Source organism: Pelmatolapia mariae, linkage group LG18 (assembly GCF_036321145.2).
Source record: "Pelmatolapia mariae isolate MD_Pm_ZW linkage group LG18, Pm_UMD_F_2, whole genome shotgun sequence".
Classification (NCBI taxonomy): Eukaryota; Metazoa; Chordata; class Actinopteri; order Cichliformes; family Cichlidae; genus Pelmatolapia; species Pelmatolapia mariae.
This window is the reverse complement of record NC_086243.1, coordinates 16,471,451-16,494,482: the sequence shown is the minus strand read 5'-3', so window position 1 is coordinate 16,494,482 and position 23,032 is coordinate 16,471,451. Positions and strand designations below refer to the sequence as shown.

Genomic DNA, 23,032 nt, shown 5'->3' with positions numbered 1-23,032 from the left:
TAAAAGGTGTGACTGATAAATAGATGTAGTTATTGTGTAGCTAGAAAATAATGTAAAAAAAAAAGTGATTTTCCATTTTGTTACACTGACAAAGTTACAGCAAACATTTCATACAGTTTAGATACTGTTTGCAGTTTACATAATTTGAGGGGTCATTGCAATTTGTTTGGACCCTATTTAAAAGGAGTAAAAATACATATCGAAAGGAGTTTGATGATCATGTTAAATGTGTCCCAGCACATGAAAACAATATGTTCTCGGCTGTGTAAAGTGACAGCATCTCTTATTAACAACACACACTGTGTAAAAGTCGGCTACCCTGTGTTAGAAACCAGAAAGTGCTGAGTTTGAAAGGCAGGGAGGATCTGATAAAATATGTATTTGCAAAAGATGCATGTGCCTCTCAAACCGCAGTTATGTTAGAATAGAAGTGCATCTCCTGTCAGTTCTATGATTTTATGTATTGCGACTTAATAGAGAAATACAAAACATGACACATTACACTGTAAACATTAAGCCAAGATGCAGGAGAAATGTAGTACACTATCACCATCTTCAATGGAATTAAGAGGTTAAGTAGCAGTCACGTGCTACTAATCAAATACACTTAATTAACTGATAATCAGCCAGTGTGAGCGCCTCTATAAAAGCAGAAGTTTTGGCAGTCTGCTGCTTTGGAACATTGAGCTTTGAGGTGTTTGTTATTACAATGCCAAAGAGGAAAGAAATAAGCAGTAACCGTAGAATAGCAACTGTTGCTGCCCATCAATCTGGGAAGTGTTAGTTTAAGGCCTTTTCCAAACAGCCAATCTTCCCAGGAGTGGATGTTCGAGAAAATACAGCCCAAGGTCAAACTGCAGAAAGGGTTGTCAAGAGAAAGCCTCTCCTTAAAAAGAACATGGCTGCATGGCTTAGGTTTGCAGAGTTGTATCTTTAACAATAATCTTAGGACCGATGAGTGAAGATGTTTCACCATAATGCACAGCACCACGTTCGGCAAAAACCAAACACAGGATAGCAGCACAAACATCTGGGTTGAACGACGAGTCAGCATACAGAGAGGAGGTGCAACAGCTAACGGACTAGTGTAGAGTCAACAACCTGTCTCTGAGTGTGGACAAAACAAAAGAGATGATTGTTGACTTCAGGAAAGCACGCAGAGATCACTGTCCACTTAACATCGATGGATCCTCTGTGGAGGTCGTCAAGAGCACCAAACTCCTTGGTGTCCACCTGGCGGAGAACCTCTCCTGGTCCCTCAACACCAACCTCCACACACCCCTCACACACACTCTTCACCGTGCTGCCTTCTCGCAAGAGGTACCGGGCCCTCACTGCCAGACTGCGGAACAGTTTCTTCCCCCAAGCCATCAGACTTCTGAACACTCAGTGACTGGAATGACACACATACACGCACACCTTCATACATGTCACTACAAGCACTTATCTGCAGAATCTCTCTCTTGGGCACACACGCACACACACACACCCACACACACACGCACACGCACACACACACACACACACACACACACACACACACACACACACACACACACACACACACGCACACACACACACACACACACACACCTTCAGACACCAAGTTACTTTTGCACAATACTCAGTATTTTGCACATTTCCACTGCACTGTCTTGTGTCTGTATTGTCCTGTTATGTCTAGTGTTGGACTGTCTTGGGTTTTTTTTTGCAATTTTTGCTCATTGCACTTACATGTAGTCCTGTGCTGATTGTCTGTTATATGTCATATGTAGCACCATGGTCTCGGAGGAGCATTGTCTCGTTTCACTCTGTGCTGTACCACTTTACATGGTTGAAATGACAATAAAAAGCCACTTGACCTGACTTGTCTCATAGCCACAAGTCACGGGCATCTTGCAGGGATTGAGCTGACTGTGAATCCTCTGTATGCCTGAGAGCTAAAGCTTGGCTAAAACTGGAGTCACGTAACAGACAATGATCCCAAGCATAGCAGCAAATCTGCAACAGAATGGCTGAAAAAGAAAAGAATCAAGATGTTGCAATGGCTAAATCAAAGTCCAAGCCTCAACCTGATTGAAAGGTTGTTGTTAGAGTGGATTGTTAAATGTTTGTCATTTTTATGCTTGCCAACTTTGATGAAAGGGATTCCACTGTCCTTCCCCCCAGATTCTCGGGGTTCTGGGTAGGGGGCTGTAAGGTTTTATTGCAGATACATCCTATCTGGAGGATCTACTTCTTTTGATCTAAGCTTCCTGAGTTTATGACCCTTTGATCAGCAACACACACACACACACACACACACACACACACACACACACACACACACACACACACACACACACACACACACACACACACACACACACACACACACATTCCTACTTACATATAGAAGTTCACACATATACATACAATGCGGGGGGCGTTGCTTTGCTGTGTTTTGTGTGAACTGTCTCTCAATAAAAGGCAGCGAGAGGAGGCCATCATGGGGTTTCATTGTCTTGCTGGACACAGATGAGAGGCCTCCCTTGCACAAGTAATCGATCGAACGCTGTTGCCTTGTTTTCTTTCATGATGAATAAGTCTCTAGAACTAGCGGGGTTTGTGGGAACAGACCCAAAAGTTGTGTGGTGGGACCTTAAAAGAGCTGTGAATAAATGAATAGATGTAAAATGCAATGAAATGCAAGACAAGTGGACCAAAATCCCCCCACAACAATGTCATACAGAAGAAAGCACTTCACCTTGTTGCTGCTAAAGGTGGTTCAGCTTCTTACTGAATCATAGGCTTGACTCAGTTTTTCACATACTGTTTCTACAATTTGACTTTTTTAAATTAAATAAACAATAACACCCTGCAGTATGCCCAGTGTTGTTGTTCATCTCAGTTTGTATTTACCTCGTTTTATCACCAGATAAATTTTTAGTCATGTCACGATAGGTAAAACCTTACAAATGACAGACGCTGGACTTTCTTTTTACCACGACTCTATGTGCAAACGTGATGCTATAGACAGAGTGCCCCTAACACATTTTACATTAGCTATTCGGCTTTTAATCTGAAGTGATTTTTATTAATTTGGATCTAATATATCAAAGGTACAATGATGGAAAACCCCTCAAATACTAAAGTAACAATATCTTCATACTATTTAGGGCAGGAGTCTTCATGGACCATACTGTGCTCTGCAAAGAGCATAAGAAGGAGGAAGAGGAAAATCTGGAGAGTTGGAGGTATACACTGGAGAGAAGAGGAATGTCAGCAGAAGCAAGACAGAATACATGTGTGTGAATGAGTGGAAAGCTGAACATGCAAGGAGTAGAGGTAGTGAAAGTAGATGACATTAATAAATACCTGGGGTCAGCCGTCTAAAGCAACAGACAGTGTACAAGAGAGGTGAAGAAGAGAGTGCAGGCAGGTTAGAGTGGGTGAAGACAAGGGTCAGGGGTGATTTGTGGATTTGGATAGCAGCAAGTATGAAAGGCAAGGTTTCCTTTCTTTTTGACAGCGACACCGACAAAAAGACAAGAGGCAAAGTTGGAGGTGGCAGAGCTGAAGATGTTGAGATTCTCACTGGAAGTGAGCAGGATGGACAAGATCAGAAATGAGTACATCAGAGGGACAGCTCAGGTTGAGTGGTTTGGACATGTGCAAAATGAGGAACAGTGGCTATACTGGACTAAGGGTGTTAAATATGGAGCTGCCAGGCAGGAGGAAAAGAGGAACACCTCAGAGAAGATCCATGGATGTAGTAAAGAAGGACACACAGAGTTTTGTTGAGACAGAAGAGGATGCTAAAGATAGGGTTAAATGGGTGGTGGATGATCTGTGTTGACGACCCCTGAAGGGACAAGAGGAAAGAAGGAGAACATGAGAAACTGTACTATGATATATAAATACTTACTTGTGAGTAAATGAATTGCATTTAATTTTTTATAATAGAGGAGCATGGAGCAAATGCACAAAATGTGTAAAGTTTAGTGTCATAAATGACAACAGACTACAATCTTCTCACAGGAGAAGTCGTAACACACGAATTTCTCATGTTTTTGTTTCAAAAATTAATAAAATTGGTTATGATGTTTCAAACAGGATAACTGATCATTAACTTCTTAGAACTCAGAACTAGTCATTAGTAGTGTTGCTGGGCATTTTCATTCATGCCAACATCCCATTTTAGGAAATGATACTGAATATACCTTAAAGTTACGTTTAACTGTTTTATATGGCAGGTGAATAAATAAAAATTACAATATTTATTAAATAAATGTATTTTTTAAAATCGTCTCTTAGGGGTTTCTCTTATTTACCTTAAACTAAAAATCATGGGCGTTTTTAATTAGTTTATGTCCAAGAAAAAACAAAAAACCAAAACATAGTACAGCTTCAGGCCCAATAGAAAGGTGAGGGACTGAGATAGGTGAGGTCGCGCAGGCGCACAAGCTCCCTAATTTGACAGGAGGATGCTGAGCTGCATTCCCGTCATTCTGTGAGGAGAGGAGGATCCCCCTGCGCAGGCATAGCGGACGAGACAACGAGCGATAAAAACATATAAAAATAATCCAAGTCGAGCTGTTTATCTGCCACCATGTCCGCTGGAGGAGACCTGGGGAACCCCCTGAGGAAATTTAAACTCGTGTTTTTGGGAGAGCAGAGCGGTGAGTCAGAGCTCGGGCGGGTTTGGGTCATCCTTATCAAATATGCGCATATATCGAGGGCCATGTATGCAATCCGTGATCATTTTGGGAAGTTTAAAGTGAATCCAGAAGATGTTTCTAGTGGCTTTGCTATATTAGACGCCCATGTTGCCCCTGGCATAATTTGTAGCTGTGGAAATTTTGATTAACCTTTTAAGAAAAAGAAAGAGAAATGGCTCGGATATAAACGCAAATTCTTGTATATCACCTAGAGGGCTTTTTTGTTGTTGTTTTTTTTTACTTGCCGCAAAGTGCCATCATTGGAAGCAGGCGCTGGGAATTGTGGTGTTTTGATGTGCTGCAGTGACCAACAAATATGCCCAGCCTTTTCCAGATAACGCTATATTTCCCCATACATCGCTTATTTCTGACACAAACGACCCTTTATTGTGTTATATGACAGCGTTTAACATTTCCCCACCACTCGATGGCTATTATTTTTTTCTTTTTAAAGAAGAAGATAATAAGCGGTCCCCCATGTGTCAGTTCGGGACACACCCTAGGCTGGCGATGTCTGTAACATCTCTAAACCTCGCGGTCTCCGATTCGGTCCCATAAATAATCAAATAAAAGAAAAAAAAACGAGAGCTTGACAGCGCCACGATATTATACCAGGGTTATTTAATTCAATAATCCGTGTATTCAGGGTGTGATCGGCTGTGTATGTGCGTTGATGTGATGGCACAAATTCAGGAGGAGCGGATCGATAATGGTTTAGCGCTGTAAAGCTGCCCGAATACGTGTTCAGACATCAGACATCCAGAGTGGCAGCAGATGAGCCCTTATCCCATCAAAAGCACCAGCAAAGACTAGAAAAACACATAATTAGGCCTAATATTACAGCAGCTTGGCCTGTTTGTGTCTTACATTGTGATGCTTTAGTGTGTGTGTGCGTGTGTGTGTGCTGCATGTCTAAGACAGAGCTGTGTGTCGACTGAAAAAAGCCTCACGGTGTGTTTGCGTGGCCTGTACTGCAATGTTGCTGTCCACGGTGCTGAAAGGAGGCCTGGTGTGGCCACTGCCCATCGCTGGCTCCAGGAGTACTGCTGTCTGCGTACTGTGCATGAGGCCCTTCTGGAAAGAAAAAAAAAAAAGTCCTGTCCTCACTCATGTGCGGATCTGATGTAAAATGGTGCTGCTGGGAGGGATGTAAATAAAAATGGAGATCACTAGGCTCACCTTGATCCTCGGAGATCAAGTCTCCTTCGGCATCAGTCCAGTGAGCATTAACAGCCGGTCTTTTTGTTACCGTGGTCACATTTCTGGACACAGTTTGTGTTTTCGTTGCAGTCACCTCTCACATTATTTTCAAGGATAAAAGACAGGATGGGAGGGGGAAGACTACTTATTGTATTTAAATTGTTCACCTTTGGTTGTATGGTAAAACTATAGCACTGAGTAGTGACAGAAATACACAAAAAAGAAAGGAAAATGCAAAGGAGAAAGAGAAGGCGAAGAAAATACACACATAAATCATGACTAAATGGGAAAACACATAAACGATTAGCACAAAACATACAGACATTTCACAAAAAACAACGTCGCAACATTACTTTGGGATTTTGGTTCTTATCTGAACCCTTGAAGTGGAATAACATTTGAATTTCACTTTAATTATTTGCATTGTTTAGAGGCGTACATGTTTCTGTGAAGAGGAACATTTACACATTTGATAACAGGAAATCTAAGATAACAGATTTTTCTTGCTTACTTTGAACTGAAATCCATTTTGCTGCCCTTATTTTGAGCTATTCATTGATTCATAATCACATATTAACTCAGGCATATTTTTGGTGAATTACCGGGCAGATTTTGTTCCAGTGAGTCATGGATTTTTTCTCCCCCCTCCTTCGTTTCTTTTCATTTTTACTGGCTTGATAGCTGGCACTGGTTAAATATTCATATATAACTGTGGTGTTGTCACATCAATGAAGCATATTTTCATTATGTTGATTGAGATCATATATCGATGTGTCCGGACCCTGAAACCAACCTGTGTGTGCTCTGTTTTAGTGGGGAAAACGTCTCTCATCACTAGATTCATGTATGACAGCTTCGACAACACATATCAGGTGAGATCTGGAACAGATCCAGAACCTAAAAACAATTTTAAATTATTAAGCAGCATTGATTGATGGCGTTGCTGATTAGCATCTATATGAAAGAGGTATTGGTGGTATTGCTTATAATTGTAAAAGAAATTCAATTTTTCTTTTGAAGGTTGAAGGTTAATATGGGACCGTTATTGTAGTGAGTGCTTTTTGGTCAAAAACACTCAGTATATTAGATTTTCATGAATTATGTCCTGATCTGAATCAGGCCATTTATTCAAACATGATCAGGAACAGCATTGCAGCACTATTAGTTTCTTTAAGAAGAGAAAATATATCATTCCCTCCTTCGCCTTTCTCAGAAGTTTGGTACATAACAAGTCTGAAGGATTGGGCCCTGAGGGCAGCACAAATTAAATTAGTGTTTCAGTCTGATTCAATTTCTGTGCTTGTTGGCTCCCTTTTTCCCCCCCTTTCTTAACAGCTTTATGTATTTGAACAAAAATTACTCTGCTAGAGACAACAGATGGTGCAGAGAAACATTTAAATTTTAATGTCTGGGTTTTTGCTGATGATTTTCTCCCCCTCTTTTGTTCTTTCCTTTCCACAGGCGACCATTGGAATTGACTTCCTATCGAAGACAATGTACCTGGAGGACCGGACAGTAGGAAACCTTGATCTTCATTTTTAAAATTCTCATTTCTAAATACATGCGCAGATGACTTGAGGTTTTAAGTAGGAAACAGCCCAATTTCTCCTCTGCTTTGACTAATCCTTGATTAGATTTGCTTAATTATTCCCTTCCGTCACACACTAATGTGATTATGTTATGGTTATTTCTGGTAGTAACAGCTTTGGTGAGCTGACTTTTCTGGCCCTAATAACTCAGAGCCTTACCCATGGATCATCTGCTTTAGCCAGTATTAATACTTTTTCTTTGTCAGGATATTATTGTGCTCTGCCAGCCTGCACAGGAGCTGATACTGGCTTATCCTCCTGGAAGTGTACTTATAGGCTGTGTGTGGTGTGGCAGTTTATGCTGAAGGCGTTTGTGTGTGTCTGTGTGTGTGTACACATGCAGGTAAGGCTGCAGCTGTGGGACACAGCTGGACAAGAGCGTTTCAGGAGCCTCATTCCGAGCTACATACGAGACTCGACGGTGGCTGTGGTTGTCTATGACATTACAAGTAAGCGGAAAGCTGTAGCCTGTGTATGATATACGTGATACACTTGTGTATTTCTGTGTTAAACAGACAAACACTTGAGTAAAAATATATAATTTTCTGTTGGGTTTTTGAGACAAAAAAGCTGTATGTAATAGGAAACTCTGGGCTCCACAGATGTAAATTCATTCCAGCAGACCTGCAAATGGATTGACGATGTCAGGACAGAGAGAGGAAGTGATGTCATCATCATGCTAGTAGGCAACAAGACAGACCTGGAAGAGAAAAGGTAAAGATGGTGGCTCGTAATCATCTCTAACACTTAGCTACAGTCTTCGACATGGAGGTTTTGTTCGTTTAATGAGCAAAAAAGCTGTTTGAAGCAACACGTCTATGCCGAATAAATTAGCCCGAGATGCTGAGTCTGGCTTGATTTTCCTGCAGGCAAATCACGATCGAGGAAGGAGAGCAGAGAGCCAAAGAACTGAACGTCATGTTCATCGAGACCAGTGCCAAGACAGGCTGCAATGTCAAACAGGTGATCCCTGCAGTTTTACCAGATTTCACAGCATTTTTGCCATCACTTGATTTCAGAGTCTCTGCCAATCCCCAAATCCCTCCAAGGTGATCACGCCACCACACAGACCCAGTGTGGATAAATCAAATGTTTAAATATGTACAATGTTGGTAAAATGTGCATTCCGTATTTAGTTCTTGCTGGCTAAAGATGAATGAAAAGAAAAAACAAAAGCTAGTTTACTGATATCTATCTAGTACATTTACTCAACTACTGCACTGAAGCACACATCGAAGGCACTAACATTTAATGTTACTAGCTATACCACTTAACATCCAGTACAATTTTGGAAAATATCAAACTTTTTACTTCAATAGATTGATCTTACTGCTGTAGTTATATTTTAGAAATTCAACATTTTAAAGTAAATCTTCCTCAAGAGTATAAAAGTTCAAATCAGGCCAGCTTCAACAAGCGCTAGTGGACATTTTTGTGTTGCATTGCTACTTTTATTCAATACTTCCTTCATCACCTTCAGCATATACATTAAGTAAACATCAAGCCTAGTATTAGTCAGGGGGTAACATGATACAAAAAAGCTCCCATCTTCCTAAAAATAATTCTTCACACATCTTGTAATGCACTCCCCCCCCCCCCCCCCCCCCCCCCCCCCCCATTTTTACGTTTTACCATTTTTTTCATGCCCGCTGCCTCCTGCTCTTTAACCTCCTCCCTCTTGTTCTCCTCCTAGCTGTTTCGTCGAGTTGCAGCAGCCCTACCTGGAATGGAAAGCCTGGACGATGCAAATCCTGAAGGCAGTATCCTTTACAGCCGCCGTGACTCACCATGCCGATAGCCAAACAGCCCAGCAATAGGCAGCTTATTTTTAATCTCTTAGTGGCTGCTGGCACACCTACAGATAGACTGCCGAGGAATCAGCCATTAAACCTTTTATGCTTAATAGAGGAGGAATACACAGAGCCAGGAAGATGGTGTGGATGCACAGGCACAGCACCACATAGTGGCTGACAGGGAAATGACGGCAGAGGAGGGTGTGTGATGGAGGATGGTTGTGTAAGGAAGGTGAAGGATTCTTATCAATAAATGGGAATTATTATATGGAAACTTACAAACCAAGAAACATTTAACTTTAAAGAAGTGCCCTTAAATTGTAGTATAACATATGGATTTGTCTATACTTTACTATGAAGCTCAACATATTTTGGTTTGTCTGCAGGTCTTGAGGATTGTGGGGAAAACATGGGGCAAAGTTTTTGGGGCCTCAGATGGAGCTGCATAACATTGGATCAGACAAAAAACTACAACTATGGAGGGGAAGGAGATAGAAACAAGCAATTGTAGCATACAGGGCCTGAGTCCACATTAGCTTACGGGAATCTTTGACTGTCATTTGTGGCATGTCTAGGCCAAGTAGTTTACTTCGCCATGTGACTTTTCCTTAACGTGCCAATTTCCAGTGATTGACATCAAGCTGGACAAACCAGCGGAACCAGCTGTGCCCGAGGGCGGGTGCTCATGTTAATGCAGAGCTGCACTTGGACAGCTCCCTTCACACCATAGGCTTGTTGTGTTGCTTAATACTGGTTAGCTTCCAGTTGACTTCTCCAATTGGATATAGGATGTGGGCCTTGTATCTGATTGGACAAATCAAATGTTATCTTTCAGTCTTGTTCAGTTGTAAAATATTGTATACTTTGTCAATATGTAAGTGACTGGAGGAGAAAAGGGAAGAAAACAATTGTTGCAATGAAAATGAACACACACACACTGAAAAAAAACAGTTTGGAGAAAAATGAGGAAACCAATGGAGTTCTTTTCGCTGTTATGTTTTGTATTTTTTATATATAAAAAGGGAAAGCACCAAAAATGATGCCTAAACACAGAAGGAGAAATAGCAGGAGGGTCGGCCATTTTTCTAAATAGCTGAACATGTCTGAATGTCTGCAGCACGCATGCACGCTGATCTGATCTTTGACCTTTGGCCTGCCCTACAGGGTCTCCGTGCTCTGGAAGGAGGCTGACTATCTTAGAATGTTTTATAGCATCTCTCTATAGCATCTCATGACAAGACGTATCTCATTTGATATTCCCACAACTTCCAGTAGGATCACCTAACAGTAGCTGTGAAAATGTGGCACTCTATCTCTCTATGGGTTTAACTTTTATAGAACAAACTGTACTGTGGTTAAAAAAGAAGTAATAAAGAGACAACTTACTATCACAACTCCCTAACCCTCCTAAAAGTCCTCTCCTCTTCCTTCTCTCCTCCCGCTATCCTTCTGTCTTTCCAGTCTCCCCATCCCTCCATCCCGGTAATACACATATAACAATCCACTGTAATGCACCGCACTGTATATAATAATGTAATATGTATGTTGTGAACGTCCCTCTGTAGAAGTGGTCCTTGTTCACCAGTATGAATAATGTAATAATGTTTAATGATTAATAAATTACAGATTAAAGGGCTTCACTCTCCTAACCATCAACATTTACCTGGTAGCAAAATTATCTACTCTTCTATTTTATTTACTTTCTGTTTTTTCTGAGAAAATGTGAGATATGGCAAGTTGTTGGGAGTTTGCACAAGCAGGCTTAAACCACTACACTAGTTACATTAAATAGAAAACGACAGAATATATTTAAAGTGATTAATAATTAGTAATTGAATAAAATACGCAGCTTCATTTACACAGCACATATTTTTCTTGGGAACAAATGGGTTAGTACCGGGTAAGATACGCTAAGACACTGATAGCATCTAAGCTAAAGCTATGAACACAATCTGACCTTAGATATGCAGCATTTACTTACAATATTTATTGTTTAGTTATGTTGTATGCCATGTTTTCTGTGTTTTTAATAACTAAATATGAAAATGTAACGAGCACTTCATGTGTGCTTATGCAGATATCAGTTGTTAACTGGTAGCTAGCCATTTTAGCTGTTATCTAACTCTTAACATTAACAACCAAGTAAAAAACACTAAGAAGTGCAGCCTCACCAGTTTGATGTTTTTTATGAGTACCATTTCGTGACATTGCCTGGTGACATAAATTGAAATTATATTTGCTTTACCTCATAGAAAACCTCAATTGACATTTTAGCTACAGTTTAGCTTAATTGTCTAACTGGTTGGGAAAGATACCAGTTATGGCCCATTCCTAAAACATGAAAACATTCATAACTTCCTCACAACTATGAAATCAAAATGAACAACAGTAGTCTCTGAGAATAAGAGACTGGACCAGTATAATCTCAGACTCTTCCAGATGCCTGTATTACGCATTAGCTCAACATACTCAGGGTGTCTCTCCGTTATCTGGAATCACTTAGCCTAACATTGGCAATCAGGATAAGCCGCTACATGAAGATGGTTTTTCAAAGGAAGATGAAACAGATGAGAAAATATGAAGTCTGAAAGCAACACAACAGTGTGTATGAGAGGAAAAAACACCCCAGAGTAATATCATATTAACAGTATGCGGCTTAAGTGCTTTAGTCTGTAAGACTGGAAAAGAGCAGCAATATTAATAAAGTTTTTCCAGGAACGAAAGCCGGTGAAAATGCAGATTGTGTAAGTTAACAGATTCATCAATATTAGCAGCTCTATCACTAAGAGATGGGAGAACCTGATGGATTATAAAAAGTATTTCATTAAATTAATGTTTAAAAGGTAGTTCTAGTTTTATTCTTTCAGCTGAACCCTCAATGGTGTTTAAAGGCCTGAAAGTAAAGAATAAATACAAAAATAAAATACAAACTTAGACTTAAGCGATGCACAAATTTCGTATAAAGTCAGGTGCTCTGTTTTAGGATCATATATTGCTTATGGAACAATAATATTGTTGTCAAATTGTTTGCAACCAACAGGAAAAAAAACCCAATAAACTAAGTTGCCTAAGACTCTATAGCAGTACTGATGGTCACCAGGGGAAGCACAAAGACTTTTGATGATATTAAAAAAAAAAACGTTAGGTCCTACTATCCCACAGGTCGGAAAGTTCTTCTGGCGAACTGATTGGGCAGCAAGCAGTTATTAGGTACTAGTTGATCTCTAACCTGAAACTACAGGTAGCATATCATGTTTACTATAAGTCACCTTAGCCATTACCATATATCCTGGTAAGAAATGATCCACCTTCACAGTACTGTAAACTCAGGGTTAATCCTGAAGTCACCCAGATAAGATTAAATCCTGCTTCATAATACAGGCCTCAGGTCTCTGTATCTCATTTACAAACGAACTTTTAAAGAATCTAAAACTTGAATTCTTTGCTGCGGGAGATTTTATACTGACCTTGTCACATTTTTGGATGACCGTTTCCATCTCATATGGTTTGGCACACAAACCACAGATGATTTTTTTGGCTACTAAAGCAGTAGCTTTTTTTTAATGCTTAACTTAGTTGGCCATCTTCTGGCTTTGGCTTTGCAGTGAACTAAGGGACTTAGTGAGCATATTTCTCAAGCTACCCAGTTGTTTCCTAACCTTATTTATGAGTTAAAGTAATTGGATAGTCTAGCATTTAGACTTAATGGATATTTACATGACATGAAATTGAATTAGTGGAAACTGCAGGCAAATGCTCTCTAGTAAATGGCAAGCCCCAAGCCTTAACCTTAGACGATTTTTATTTTATCAATCTCTTGTGTATTTGGAGGAGAGACCGGTTCCTCTTTGTTTAGGCCTTTTTAGTAGAATAATGAGAATTAGAGGAACAAACTAACAGAATAACAACTGAGGAAAATAGTCATAAAGCATAGTAGGCTACCAGTCATGCAATCAGTCTGTCAGCCATTAAACTGTCTACAGTGTTAATGTTCTCCTGCCTATGGCGAAGTCATAATTATCACACTAATGCGGAGTTCCCTGTGGTGAGTCAGTGTGTGAAAACCTGACAGGTGAGGGGAAGTTGAGGTGGAAAGAACCTTTTAAGAAGAAAACTGTCGCACATCAGGTCACTTCACTCTGATCTCCTGATGTAAGAGGACAGGTATTCCCCTAGATGAAGGCCGTTAGTGCTGTTAGTGGACAAATGAACTCAAAAGAGACAAAAGGTCCAGGGCTGGCCTCCCTGGAGGGAAGTCTCAGAAATGGAAGGCTGGTAGCTTCATTTTTTTCCATAGAGTCATAGATGCGTTATTAAAAGCACAAACACAGGATGAAAAAAAAATACAGGAGTTTTTAAGATATGGCTTATGCATGTATGCAGTCAGCATGAAGCAGTGCACCTTCCCTGTGAGGGACACACCCCCCACATCTGAAATTCTTCATTTATGATCTCAGACTGTGTCAGGTCATTTCTCACTTGCACACAAAAGAAGATCATGTCAAGAGTCGAGGCGTTTAGGGACACAAACCTCCGCTCGCTGCTGAGGGAGCTGCGAACTGACATCGCTATGGCTGTGGATGACCCTTTCCCCCTGGTCTATGGTTTGGCGGATAAAAACATCATCACAGAGCAACTGCTGAAGGTAAGAAACTGAACAGAGATTAGATATCGGTATTAATTGTGTAAACGTTAATTTTGATTTGAAATTTTTTTTTTTTATGTTATTTTAAGCAAGTATCGGGTACGGCACTATCCAACATTACAAATATACTGAGTTAACCTGACAAATTAGTATTATTTTTAAATATAATTGCTTATAATTGAAAGAATATTTGTTGCATCTGGCTGCTTCCATTAAAGGATATCAGTGCTGAATTTTCAGTCTTCAAACTCATAAACTTAATGTTGTGTCTATAGGAGACTCTGGAGAAAGAGGCTAGAGAAGGCATCCACAAGGCCATGTACTCCCTCCTGTCCTGGGTGTTGGAGCAGAGCAGATCCACTGTCCAGGCCTTCTTGAACAACTTATCCAAAGACTATAATCTGGACAGCTACCCCAGGCTGCAGACCCTGCTCACTAACCTGGATTCCCGTATGTGACACACAGTTTACGACAAAACATTTGTCACACATAAATAAATCTACATCTATACACTTGTTATAGGCATGAATGTCGTAATAATTTTGTCATGGTGATTGACATGATAAGTTCATGATTCCTGTTAAGGAATGAACTATTGTTCTTCCATGGTGGAATGATTGTACATCATACATCTATTGTGACTTCAAAATAACAAGAATTGAGTGCACAAGTTTTACTTTTTGTTAGATTCACACAGGCTCAAATATATGGATCCGTACACCCCCATTAATATTTGAATAAGTGCCCCTCAGCAAGATGCACCTCGACCAGATGCTTTTGGAAGCCATCTGGCATAATTCTGATGGGATGTTTGAATGGTGCTCTTGGCAAATTTGGAAGATTTTATTAAAATTGGCTGGTTTCCTGGCATGGACCCGGCTTTTAAGCTTAGCCCACAAATTTGTTGGGAATTTTGGAAGGTCAGTATCTTAATGTTAGCTTGTTTGATCTATGCTAAAACCATTTTGTGTGTGCGGGTTTGCTATCCTCGTGGGGACATCCCATTGACATAATGCTTTCCCTAGCCCCTTACCCTAACCCTAACCATCAAAAATGAATGCCTAACCCTGACCCTTACCCTAAACCTAACCATAACCTAATTGTAACCCTGACACTAAAACCACATTTTGAGTGTGAAAATTGCTTTCTACCCCGTGGGGACCTGGACTTGGGTCCCCACGGTGCAGAAAGTCCCCACCAGTATAGTAAATGTCAGGTTGTGGTCCCCACCAGGATAGTAGAAACCCGTACACACACACACACACACACACACACACACACACGTGTGTGTGTGTGTGTGTGTGTGTGTGTGTGTGTTTGGAAAATCAAATTACGTCCAAGTTTCAACCATCTAATTCCCAATTTGAGGTGGAGTCAAAGAATTTGGACGTAGTCCTCCTCTTCATTATTCCATCCACTCTTGAAATCTGTCATTACCGCTGGCAGCAAAACAGCCCCAGAACATGATGCTACCACCACGCTTGTTCTTAGGTTTGAAAGCCTCATCTTTACTCCTCCAAACATACCTCTTGTCACTATGGCCAAGTAGCTCAATCTTTGTCTTGTCTTTTGCCAGACCTTAGTAAAGTGGTCACACCCGAATAACTTGTCCCTATTTACAATTGTCTGAATTTATCTTGGAATCTGCAGTTGTTTAAAAATGGTTCCAAAAGACAACTTGTGTAAATCTAATAGTCTCCTTATTAGATTTTCACTGAGTTCCTTGGACTTTCCAGTCATATTGCCAATACAATGAGTGCTGTCAAACAAATCCTTTTTAAACGGCAAAGAGAACTACTAGTCAACCAGTTAATAGGCCTTTAGTGAGTGTATGCATGTATTTTGGCCTGTATGTATACTTTTGAACCCGTGTGAATTAGAGAAACATAAATAAATAGTTTCTAGTGCTCACTATTCTTGTTTAGATTTTTTATTTGTTTGTTTAGAGTCAATAAAGATGATGTACAGTTAAAAGAACAGTTCAAAGAAATCATGAAAAGACCAAAATTCTATGACGTTCCTGCCCATGATAAGCGTCTGAGGATCCTCAGAAGAATACATTACTGTACCAATGTCAAATAACATTCAGCACAAACTGACATTCCTCAGCCTTTTTCTATTTTTTCTTATTAATTTACAAAAGCAATAAAACCTCAGTTGCATCTGTTGCACCAGAGCTGAAAACAGTCTCTCAGGACAATTTTCTGTCACATTTAGACTCTAATGGTTTACATTGTTGCTGATTTTGTTTGACAGGAAGGGAGACTGCAGGTTCCAAACATGAAAACAGACCATCTGGAGGTCACAAACCTCCTCACAGTAAGAAGAGGAGCCATGCGGATCGAGAATCGAGCTCCCAGCGGTCACAGTATCACGCCAAGACAACCGATGGAGGAGGTCATCTCCCATACTGCACTTGCTTTGTATCTGTTCTCTATCAGACACTGCAGACCACTTTTTTACAAGATAAAATAGGACCTGTTACGTCCATCCCATTTTTCTATTCTTGGATTAGAATCATTTTCCGTTATTCATTTAATCAGCTGCTCCCTTTAGGGGTCATCTGCCTCCTTCTCACCTTACTCTTTGCATGCTCCCCTTAACTATAGTCACAAATCTTTTCTAATTAGCTCAAATAATCCTTATTGACCTTAATCACTTTCTTCTGATTGGCCGTCCCCAGAAGCCTTGAACTGCAGGTGGGTGGGACATCTGTGCTCAGCCCCAGAGTTGTTGAGAGGATATCCCTTCTCCCAAGAGTAGCAAAAACTCTCTGAAGAGTGTTTGGAGCATGTTTAAAATGAGTATCCACTATTGTTAAAGTATATGTGACAAAAAAATAAGCAAAGCATAATAGGCTTATTTTGACAATCAAAAGATACATAGGTTTCACTAAGAATTAACTTGAATATTCTAAAACGCACATGACTGTGCTGTCTTCATTATAAAGTCTTATCTACTCTGTTTAAGGAAGTAAAGTGAAGCTCTACAGAGTGAAGAGTGAAGCTCCTGGCTCCAAGCTGCCATCTGAAAACAGTAATTATCAAAAAATAAATAAATATATTAAATACTTTTATGCCACAAATACATAACCAACCCAAATTCTGCTTCAGGTGTGCAAGTACTGTCTTCCACAATCCAGAGAGGAGTCCACCTGCCCTCTTCATCCTCCTCCTTCTCGGCTCCCTCCACGGATCCCCCAGTCAGCCATGATAACCAAGAAAAGGTCCATGTTATGCAGGCATATTGTTTGGAAGGTAAGTCATATAATAAATATGTGAACTTCTATTTTCAGAAAACTGAAGCAACATCAAACTATGAATGTGAAAACACAGACCTGAATAATCTTTAACCTTTATGCAAGATTTTCCCCTTTAAAACCCACTGTCATTTAACAGGGGCCACCAGAGAGTCCACTAAAGCTGGTGGGGGTCCGTCAGAGGAGACAAACGCGTCAAAGTCCAAGTCTGCTAAGAGCACATTTCACCACCAGGGGGAGACAGCCACAAGCATGGTAGACGCTGTAATCCACTCACTCTTAACTAAAGTTACTTGTGCTTTATATGAATGTGGGTGTCTGCTTATCTATGTTACATTTATCTGTTTTTGTTTAGATTCATTACAATGATGATGAGTGTACAGTGTGTAGGGATGGAGGGGAGCTGATCTGCTGTGACGGGTGCCCTCGAGCTTTTCATCTGGCCTGCCTTGACCCTCCACTCTCGTCCATACCAAGGTGAAGAATAATGTGCTGGTGTTCCGAGATGGGGTTTTTTTAAGTCTTGCTTTGAGAAAGAGGTTATAACTTTACATTATCTGCAGTGGCTCTTGGCAGTGTGAGTGGTGCCGTGGACACAGGGTGAAAAAAGAGAAAGCACAGCTACCCTTACAAGTAAGTTCCTGAAGGAAGGAAGCAGGAAATGTGCACATACTGAATCCACTGAATAACCTACAGTACTGTGAAAAGTCTTCATCGACCCTCATTTCTTTATATTTTGATAGGAAAATGGGAAATGGTTTCAGCAATTTATCAAAACATGAGCAAACATACATAGAAATACTGTAATGCAGTCAATATTTGGTATGACCACCTTTATTCTTCAACACATTCTGAACTCTCTTAGCCAGCTTTTGTGGTATTTTCTTTAAGTAGTCTTCAGGAATAGTTCTCCAAAAGTTCTTCTTGAAGGTCAAGATGATCCCACAGTGCTTCAGCAATACTGAGGTCCGGGCTCTGGTCTGGCTAATCCATGACTGATAATGTTCCATTGTGTGATTTTTTCTATCCAGGTGTGCTTTCACTGCATTGGCAATGTGTTTGGGATCATTTGGGATCATTGTTATGATGAAATATTATCTTTTTCTCAATCAGACACTTTCCAGATGGCACTGCATATTGGATCAAAATCTGTTGCTACTTTTCTGCATTCAAGATTTCATCATTTTTGACGAGATCCCCAAAACCACTAGCTGAAATGCAGCACCAAACCATGACAGAGCTTCCACCATGCTTTACAGGCAGTGTTGGGGAGTAACGGAATACATGTACCGCTGTTACGTATTTAAAATACAAAATATGAGTAACTGTATTCTGTTACAGTTACCGTTTTAAAGGGTGGTATTCAAAATACATTTACTTTGTTGAAATAAATGGATTACACGGTGGTCTTTTCCTGTTTCATATGTTAGGCTATGCCCTCTCTAGTTTTGGTAATTCCACGCCGGTGGAAACCCAAACAAGCCCAACACGCAACCCGACGTATTAGCCAGAGGTCCCTTTACAGTTTTATGCCTTTACAGTTCGGAGCCGCGGACCTGTTTTATATATGCGCGGAATAGTTTTCTATACAAAATCGCTGCAAAACGTGCAGCCTTACCTAATGTCCATCCTACTGTTACTCATTTTATATTAAGATTAAAACTCTAGTTGGTATTGGTATGGCGAGTAACCTTCAGTAATAGTAGTAAATCACACAGGAATAGTACATTCATGTAGTTGTAAATAGCATGATAATATATTAAGTAATCCAATGAATTCAGAAGACATTATTCTTATTAAGTAAAGTAACAGAATACGTTACAAAATACATTTTGGGGCATGTATTCTGTAATCTGTAGTGGAATACATTTTAAAAGTAACCTTCCCAACACTGTTTACAGATGGCTATAGACACATTGTTGTACCTCTATCCTGACCTCTGTACATGATGTGAACCAGAAGTTTTAGATTTGGATCACTCCAGGTCTTTGGCTTTCTGTCATTAAAAAAAATAATTTAGCATAACTCTCTTTTTCCCTTCCTTAAGAACTGCTTCTTGACAGCCACCCTTCCACTGAGACCGTTTGCATCTGCTGCAGATAGTTTTTGGGGCCTGACGTTTTTTCTTTTGTCCTCCACTTGTCAATTTCTTTTTAAGGACACACTGCACACCATGCTGAGATATGCCTGGTTTTTGGCTAGTAGCTCTTTGGGAATCATCTTGTTGGTACAAAAATGTGCTATCTTCAGCATTTTTCATAGATTCAGCAAAAGAAATGAACAAATTATGTGACTGGACTGAAAATGAGTAAACAAAAAGCAGCTGAAGAAAACTTTAAAAGACCTTCAGAAAGCCTGGAGAGCTATTGCTCAAGACCACTTTAAAACATTCCTAGAAAGTCTGGGAGTCTTGGGAGAAAAACATAAAGAAGTGAGCAGCGGCCCAAGCCTCTGAGTCACCCCTAGTACTGACTAGTACTGTGTGGTCATTTTTAAATGTGAGAATCTTTCTGCTCATAGCAACTTATATTCTCAGTACGTTTCATGTGTAAAAGAAAACTCATGGTTCTCACACCCTGTCTGGTATTTCCAACTTTAGTAATTTGTATTTACGTAGTTCAGGATAATAAGTCACAGTAAAACTTAAAGACTTGTTTACAAAAAAAAGTTTTAAGGGCTTTGGTAAACACTGATGCTTTTTCTAGAACTGATCATAGTCTAAATATTTGCATTCAGGCACTCTCAGCTCAGCCTCAGCAAACAAACACAAACTGCAGTAACTCCATCACCGATGTCTCATTCTACTCATCGCTGTCATCCTCCCTCACAAGCGTCACGGCGACGATGAGTGCGTCAGGTGGCAGAAACCAGGTGACCTTCTACATCATTCAACCATTTTTTTTAAAATCAGTTCAGCTTCCATCAGCCTCATCATTTTTCTGCCTCTGCAACATGTAAAAATAGTCACACTTGATGCATGTATAAATTTGTCTCCAGTGCTCAGGTGGAGAGCTGGTCGGCGTGAGGGAGGTGTGCGGTGTTTGCCACCTCGGAGGAGGAGATTTGACCCACTGCTTTCAGTGTCTGAAGCATTTCCATGTAAACTGCCACTTTTCCAAGTAAGAAAACCACTAATTTCTTCTTCTGACTGAAGAAAAAAGATTTTTAGGAGACGACAGAGAGTGTTTCCCCTGAGCTCCTGAAATCCTAATCTCAGCATCATCTACATTAGAAGAAAAAAAACATTCGGGGCTCTCTGAGAACTTCCTGTATGTTGGTATTGACCACCAGTGTGCATTAAGGGTGTGCGCTTTCAATAATCTCTCTTGGGATAATGGTGGCTAATGGATTGTAAATGGAGCCCTTGCAGCTGAGTAGTGAGTAATGTGAGCGAGGTTCACAATGATTTTACACAACGATAACACAGATACAACAAATTAAAGTCGAATCCATGTGATAAGCTCTCGTGGCTCCTTTTTATGTTATACATACATAAAAAGCCAAACGATAAGAAGAAAAAGCTTCCCTTTTTTAATTAATTAGGACCCCAAGTTTCATGTAAACAGTTTATTTTCCCAGCTGGAAGGGTTTGAACGGCTTCCTGTGTCAGAAATGACGTATTGATTGAGAGAAACCTTGTACACCACGGAAATGTTCACTCAAAGCATTTGTGTGTTTCTAAGAGGGAGGTCCATCTGCCTGTCCTGCTCCAGACTGTGGGGCAGCTCTGCTGAGAAAGAGGCTGAATCCAGAGGCGGGCAGGTGTGTCTCCACATGTACACACCTTGAAAAAGAATTTACAACCTTTATTATCTTAATACCACCGAATACTCTATGTAATCTCTCCTGTGTGTGTGTCTGTGTTTGTCTTCAGCTTGCCCCGCTGGTTCAAAACACACTTAGTCATGATCAAAGCGCCTCCCTCTCTGAGCCCATCCTCCATAAAGATGAACTGGACTCCATCCTGGGAGACGTGAGTGGAGATCAGTTACATGTCGATATCACAGATGCAGGCAGGATGCAACAGTTCACGTCAGACACAAGATGACTGTTTCCTTATCACAGAGACAGTCAGTGAGCTGTCGGGGTAAACAAAAAGCACCGAGGACAAAACATTAGGCGATTTGGAGCAGCTTGTCCTGATGTTGTTAGCTGTGATTTTGGCCTGAAATATGTGTACAGATGTTTTACAGATGTGTACAGATGTGTGAGTTCTTCTTGGCTTCACTGGGCTCACAGTCTTGATTTGGGTGCCTCTGTTTTTAGCCCCTACCTGCTGATGTTTTAAATAATTTACAATTCAGAAGCTAAATTTTCGAGTTACAGTGAACTCTAAGAAGGTTTGCATTATAGATGGCAGACTGATTGATTAAAGGATTTATATTTACCTAATATGTTACTAAATTTATGACAAATAGACAAATAGGTGTGCAGCAGTTAATCCTATTGTGTTTTCTTCTCTTCACTGCAGCAGAGCTCCATTGATGGCATCTTACAGTGGGCTTTCCATAACATGTCTCGTCCTCTTCCAGGCTCTCAGGGATGCTATCAGTGACAGAGAACCAGGAATGCAACACTGTAAATCAGCAATGATGAAATCAATGTGTAGCTGATTAAAATGAGCTCACTAAATATGGGTGCTGATTATTTGCTTCTTTCTCACTGCTTGTTAAAACAATTTGGAGACTTTTGATTGAATGTTTCATACTATGATTCATACATGAGTCATGTTTTCCACCCAAAAAAATATGAAAGGTTATGTGAGAATAAATCATAATATGAAATGTATAGAAATGTATAGTTGAACCCTAATCATGTATACAGAAGATCTGAATGTACAACACGCTGAACCTTGAAGCAGATGGTCTACAGCAGCAGACCAAACCAGGTGCCACTTCTGTCAGCTGTGAACAGAAAACTGAGACTACAATATTCACAGGTTCACCAAAATTGAACAAAAGATTGGAATAACATTGCCTCATCTTATGAGTCTCGAATTCTTCTGCAACATTTAGATGATGAAGTCACAATTTGGGGTAAACCACAATAAAGCATGCATCCCTCCTGCCTTGTATGCCTGCCATGTAACAGTTCAGGCTGCTGCTGGTGGTGGTGAAATGGTTTGGGGGACATTGTTTGCACACACTGAGTCCCTTATGAACAGTTGAACCTTGTTTAAACATCACAGCCTACCTGAGTATTGCTGTTGGCTTAGTTGCAGCATACCCATCTTCTGATGACTGCTTCCAGGAAGATAACACATTATGTCACAAAGCTCAAATCACCTCAAACTGGTTTCTTGAACATGACAATGCTCTCAGTGTACTCAAATGGCTTCCACAGGCACCAGATCTCAATTCAATAGAGCCCCTTTGAGACATCATGGATGTTTAGCCCGCGAATCTGCAGCAACTATGTGATACTATCAAGTCAGTATGGACCAAAATCTCAGAGGAATGTTTCCAGCACCTTGCTAAATCTGTGCCATTAAGAATTAAAACAGTTCTGAGGCAAAAAAAAGGGTCCAGCCAAGTACTGCCTAATCAAATGCACTTAATAAAGTGGTCAATGAGTGTATATAACCCAAGCCAAGCTCACTGACCTCAGTGCTGTGTGTATGCACCCATTTGCCTCCAAGTTTCCATGAATTTCAGTGCAACCAGCACTTCTCTAATGACATAATGCGTTATTGTGATTATTGATGGAAAATATGCACTGTGCAATAAAACCACTGGCCTGAACCTCCTGATTTAACATTGGACCTGTGACAAGTTACAGCTGCAAAATTAGCTTGTAATGCTGCTCTTGCATTAGCTACTCTTGGTCTTAACTGATAAAATAAATGT

The 23,032-nt window shown here is 40.3% G+C and overlaps 2 protein-coding genes across 2 annotated transcripts; both read left to right on the top strand.

The window, feature by feature from the left end:
- Nucleotides 1–4,570: 4,570 nt before the first annotated feature.
- rab6bb (RAB6B, member RAS oncogene family b) lies at nucleotides 4,571–10,955 on the top strand. The gene is made up of 8 exons (XM_063462679.1): nucleotides 4,571–4,661; nucleotides 6,714–6,772; nucleotides 7,362–7,415; nucleotides 7,833–7,938; nucleotides 8,092–8,203; nucleotides 8,359–8,452; nucleotides 9,183–9,249; nucleotides 9,910–10,955. The coding sequence occupies exons 1-8, from the start codon at nucleotides 4,592–4,594 to the stop codon at nucleotides 9,972–9,974; spliced, it is 627 nt and encodes a 208-aa protein (XP_063318749.1). The 5' UTR covers nucleotides 4,571–4,591; the 3' UTR covers nucleotides 9,975–10,955.
- A 2,825-nt stretch (nucleotides 10,956–13,780) lies between these two features.
- Nucleotides 13,781–21,761, top strand: aire (autoimmune regulator). Its single transcript, XM_063462797.1, has 13 exons — nucleotides 13,781–13,927; nucleotides 14,203–14,377; nucleotides 16,184–16,324; nucleotides 16,898–16,963; nucleotides 17,041–17,184; nucleotides 17,326–17,441; nucleotides 17,542–17,663; nucleotides 17,750–17,819; nucleotides 19,923–20,057; nucleotides 20,184–20,305; nucleotides 20,870–20,948; nucleotides 21,061–21,159; nucleotides 21,658–21,761. Exons 1-13 carry the CDS (start codon nucleotides 13,781–13,783, stop codon nucleotides 21,739–21,741), a joined length of 1,500 nt encoding a protein of 499 aa, XP_063318867.1. The 3' UTR covers nucleotides 21,742–21,761.
- The last annotated feature ends 1,271 nt before the right edge of the window (nucleotides 21,762–23,032 follow it).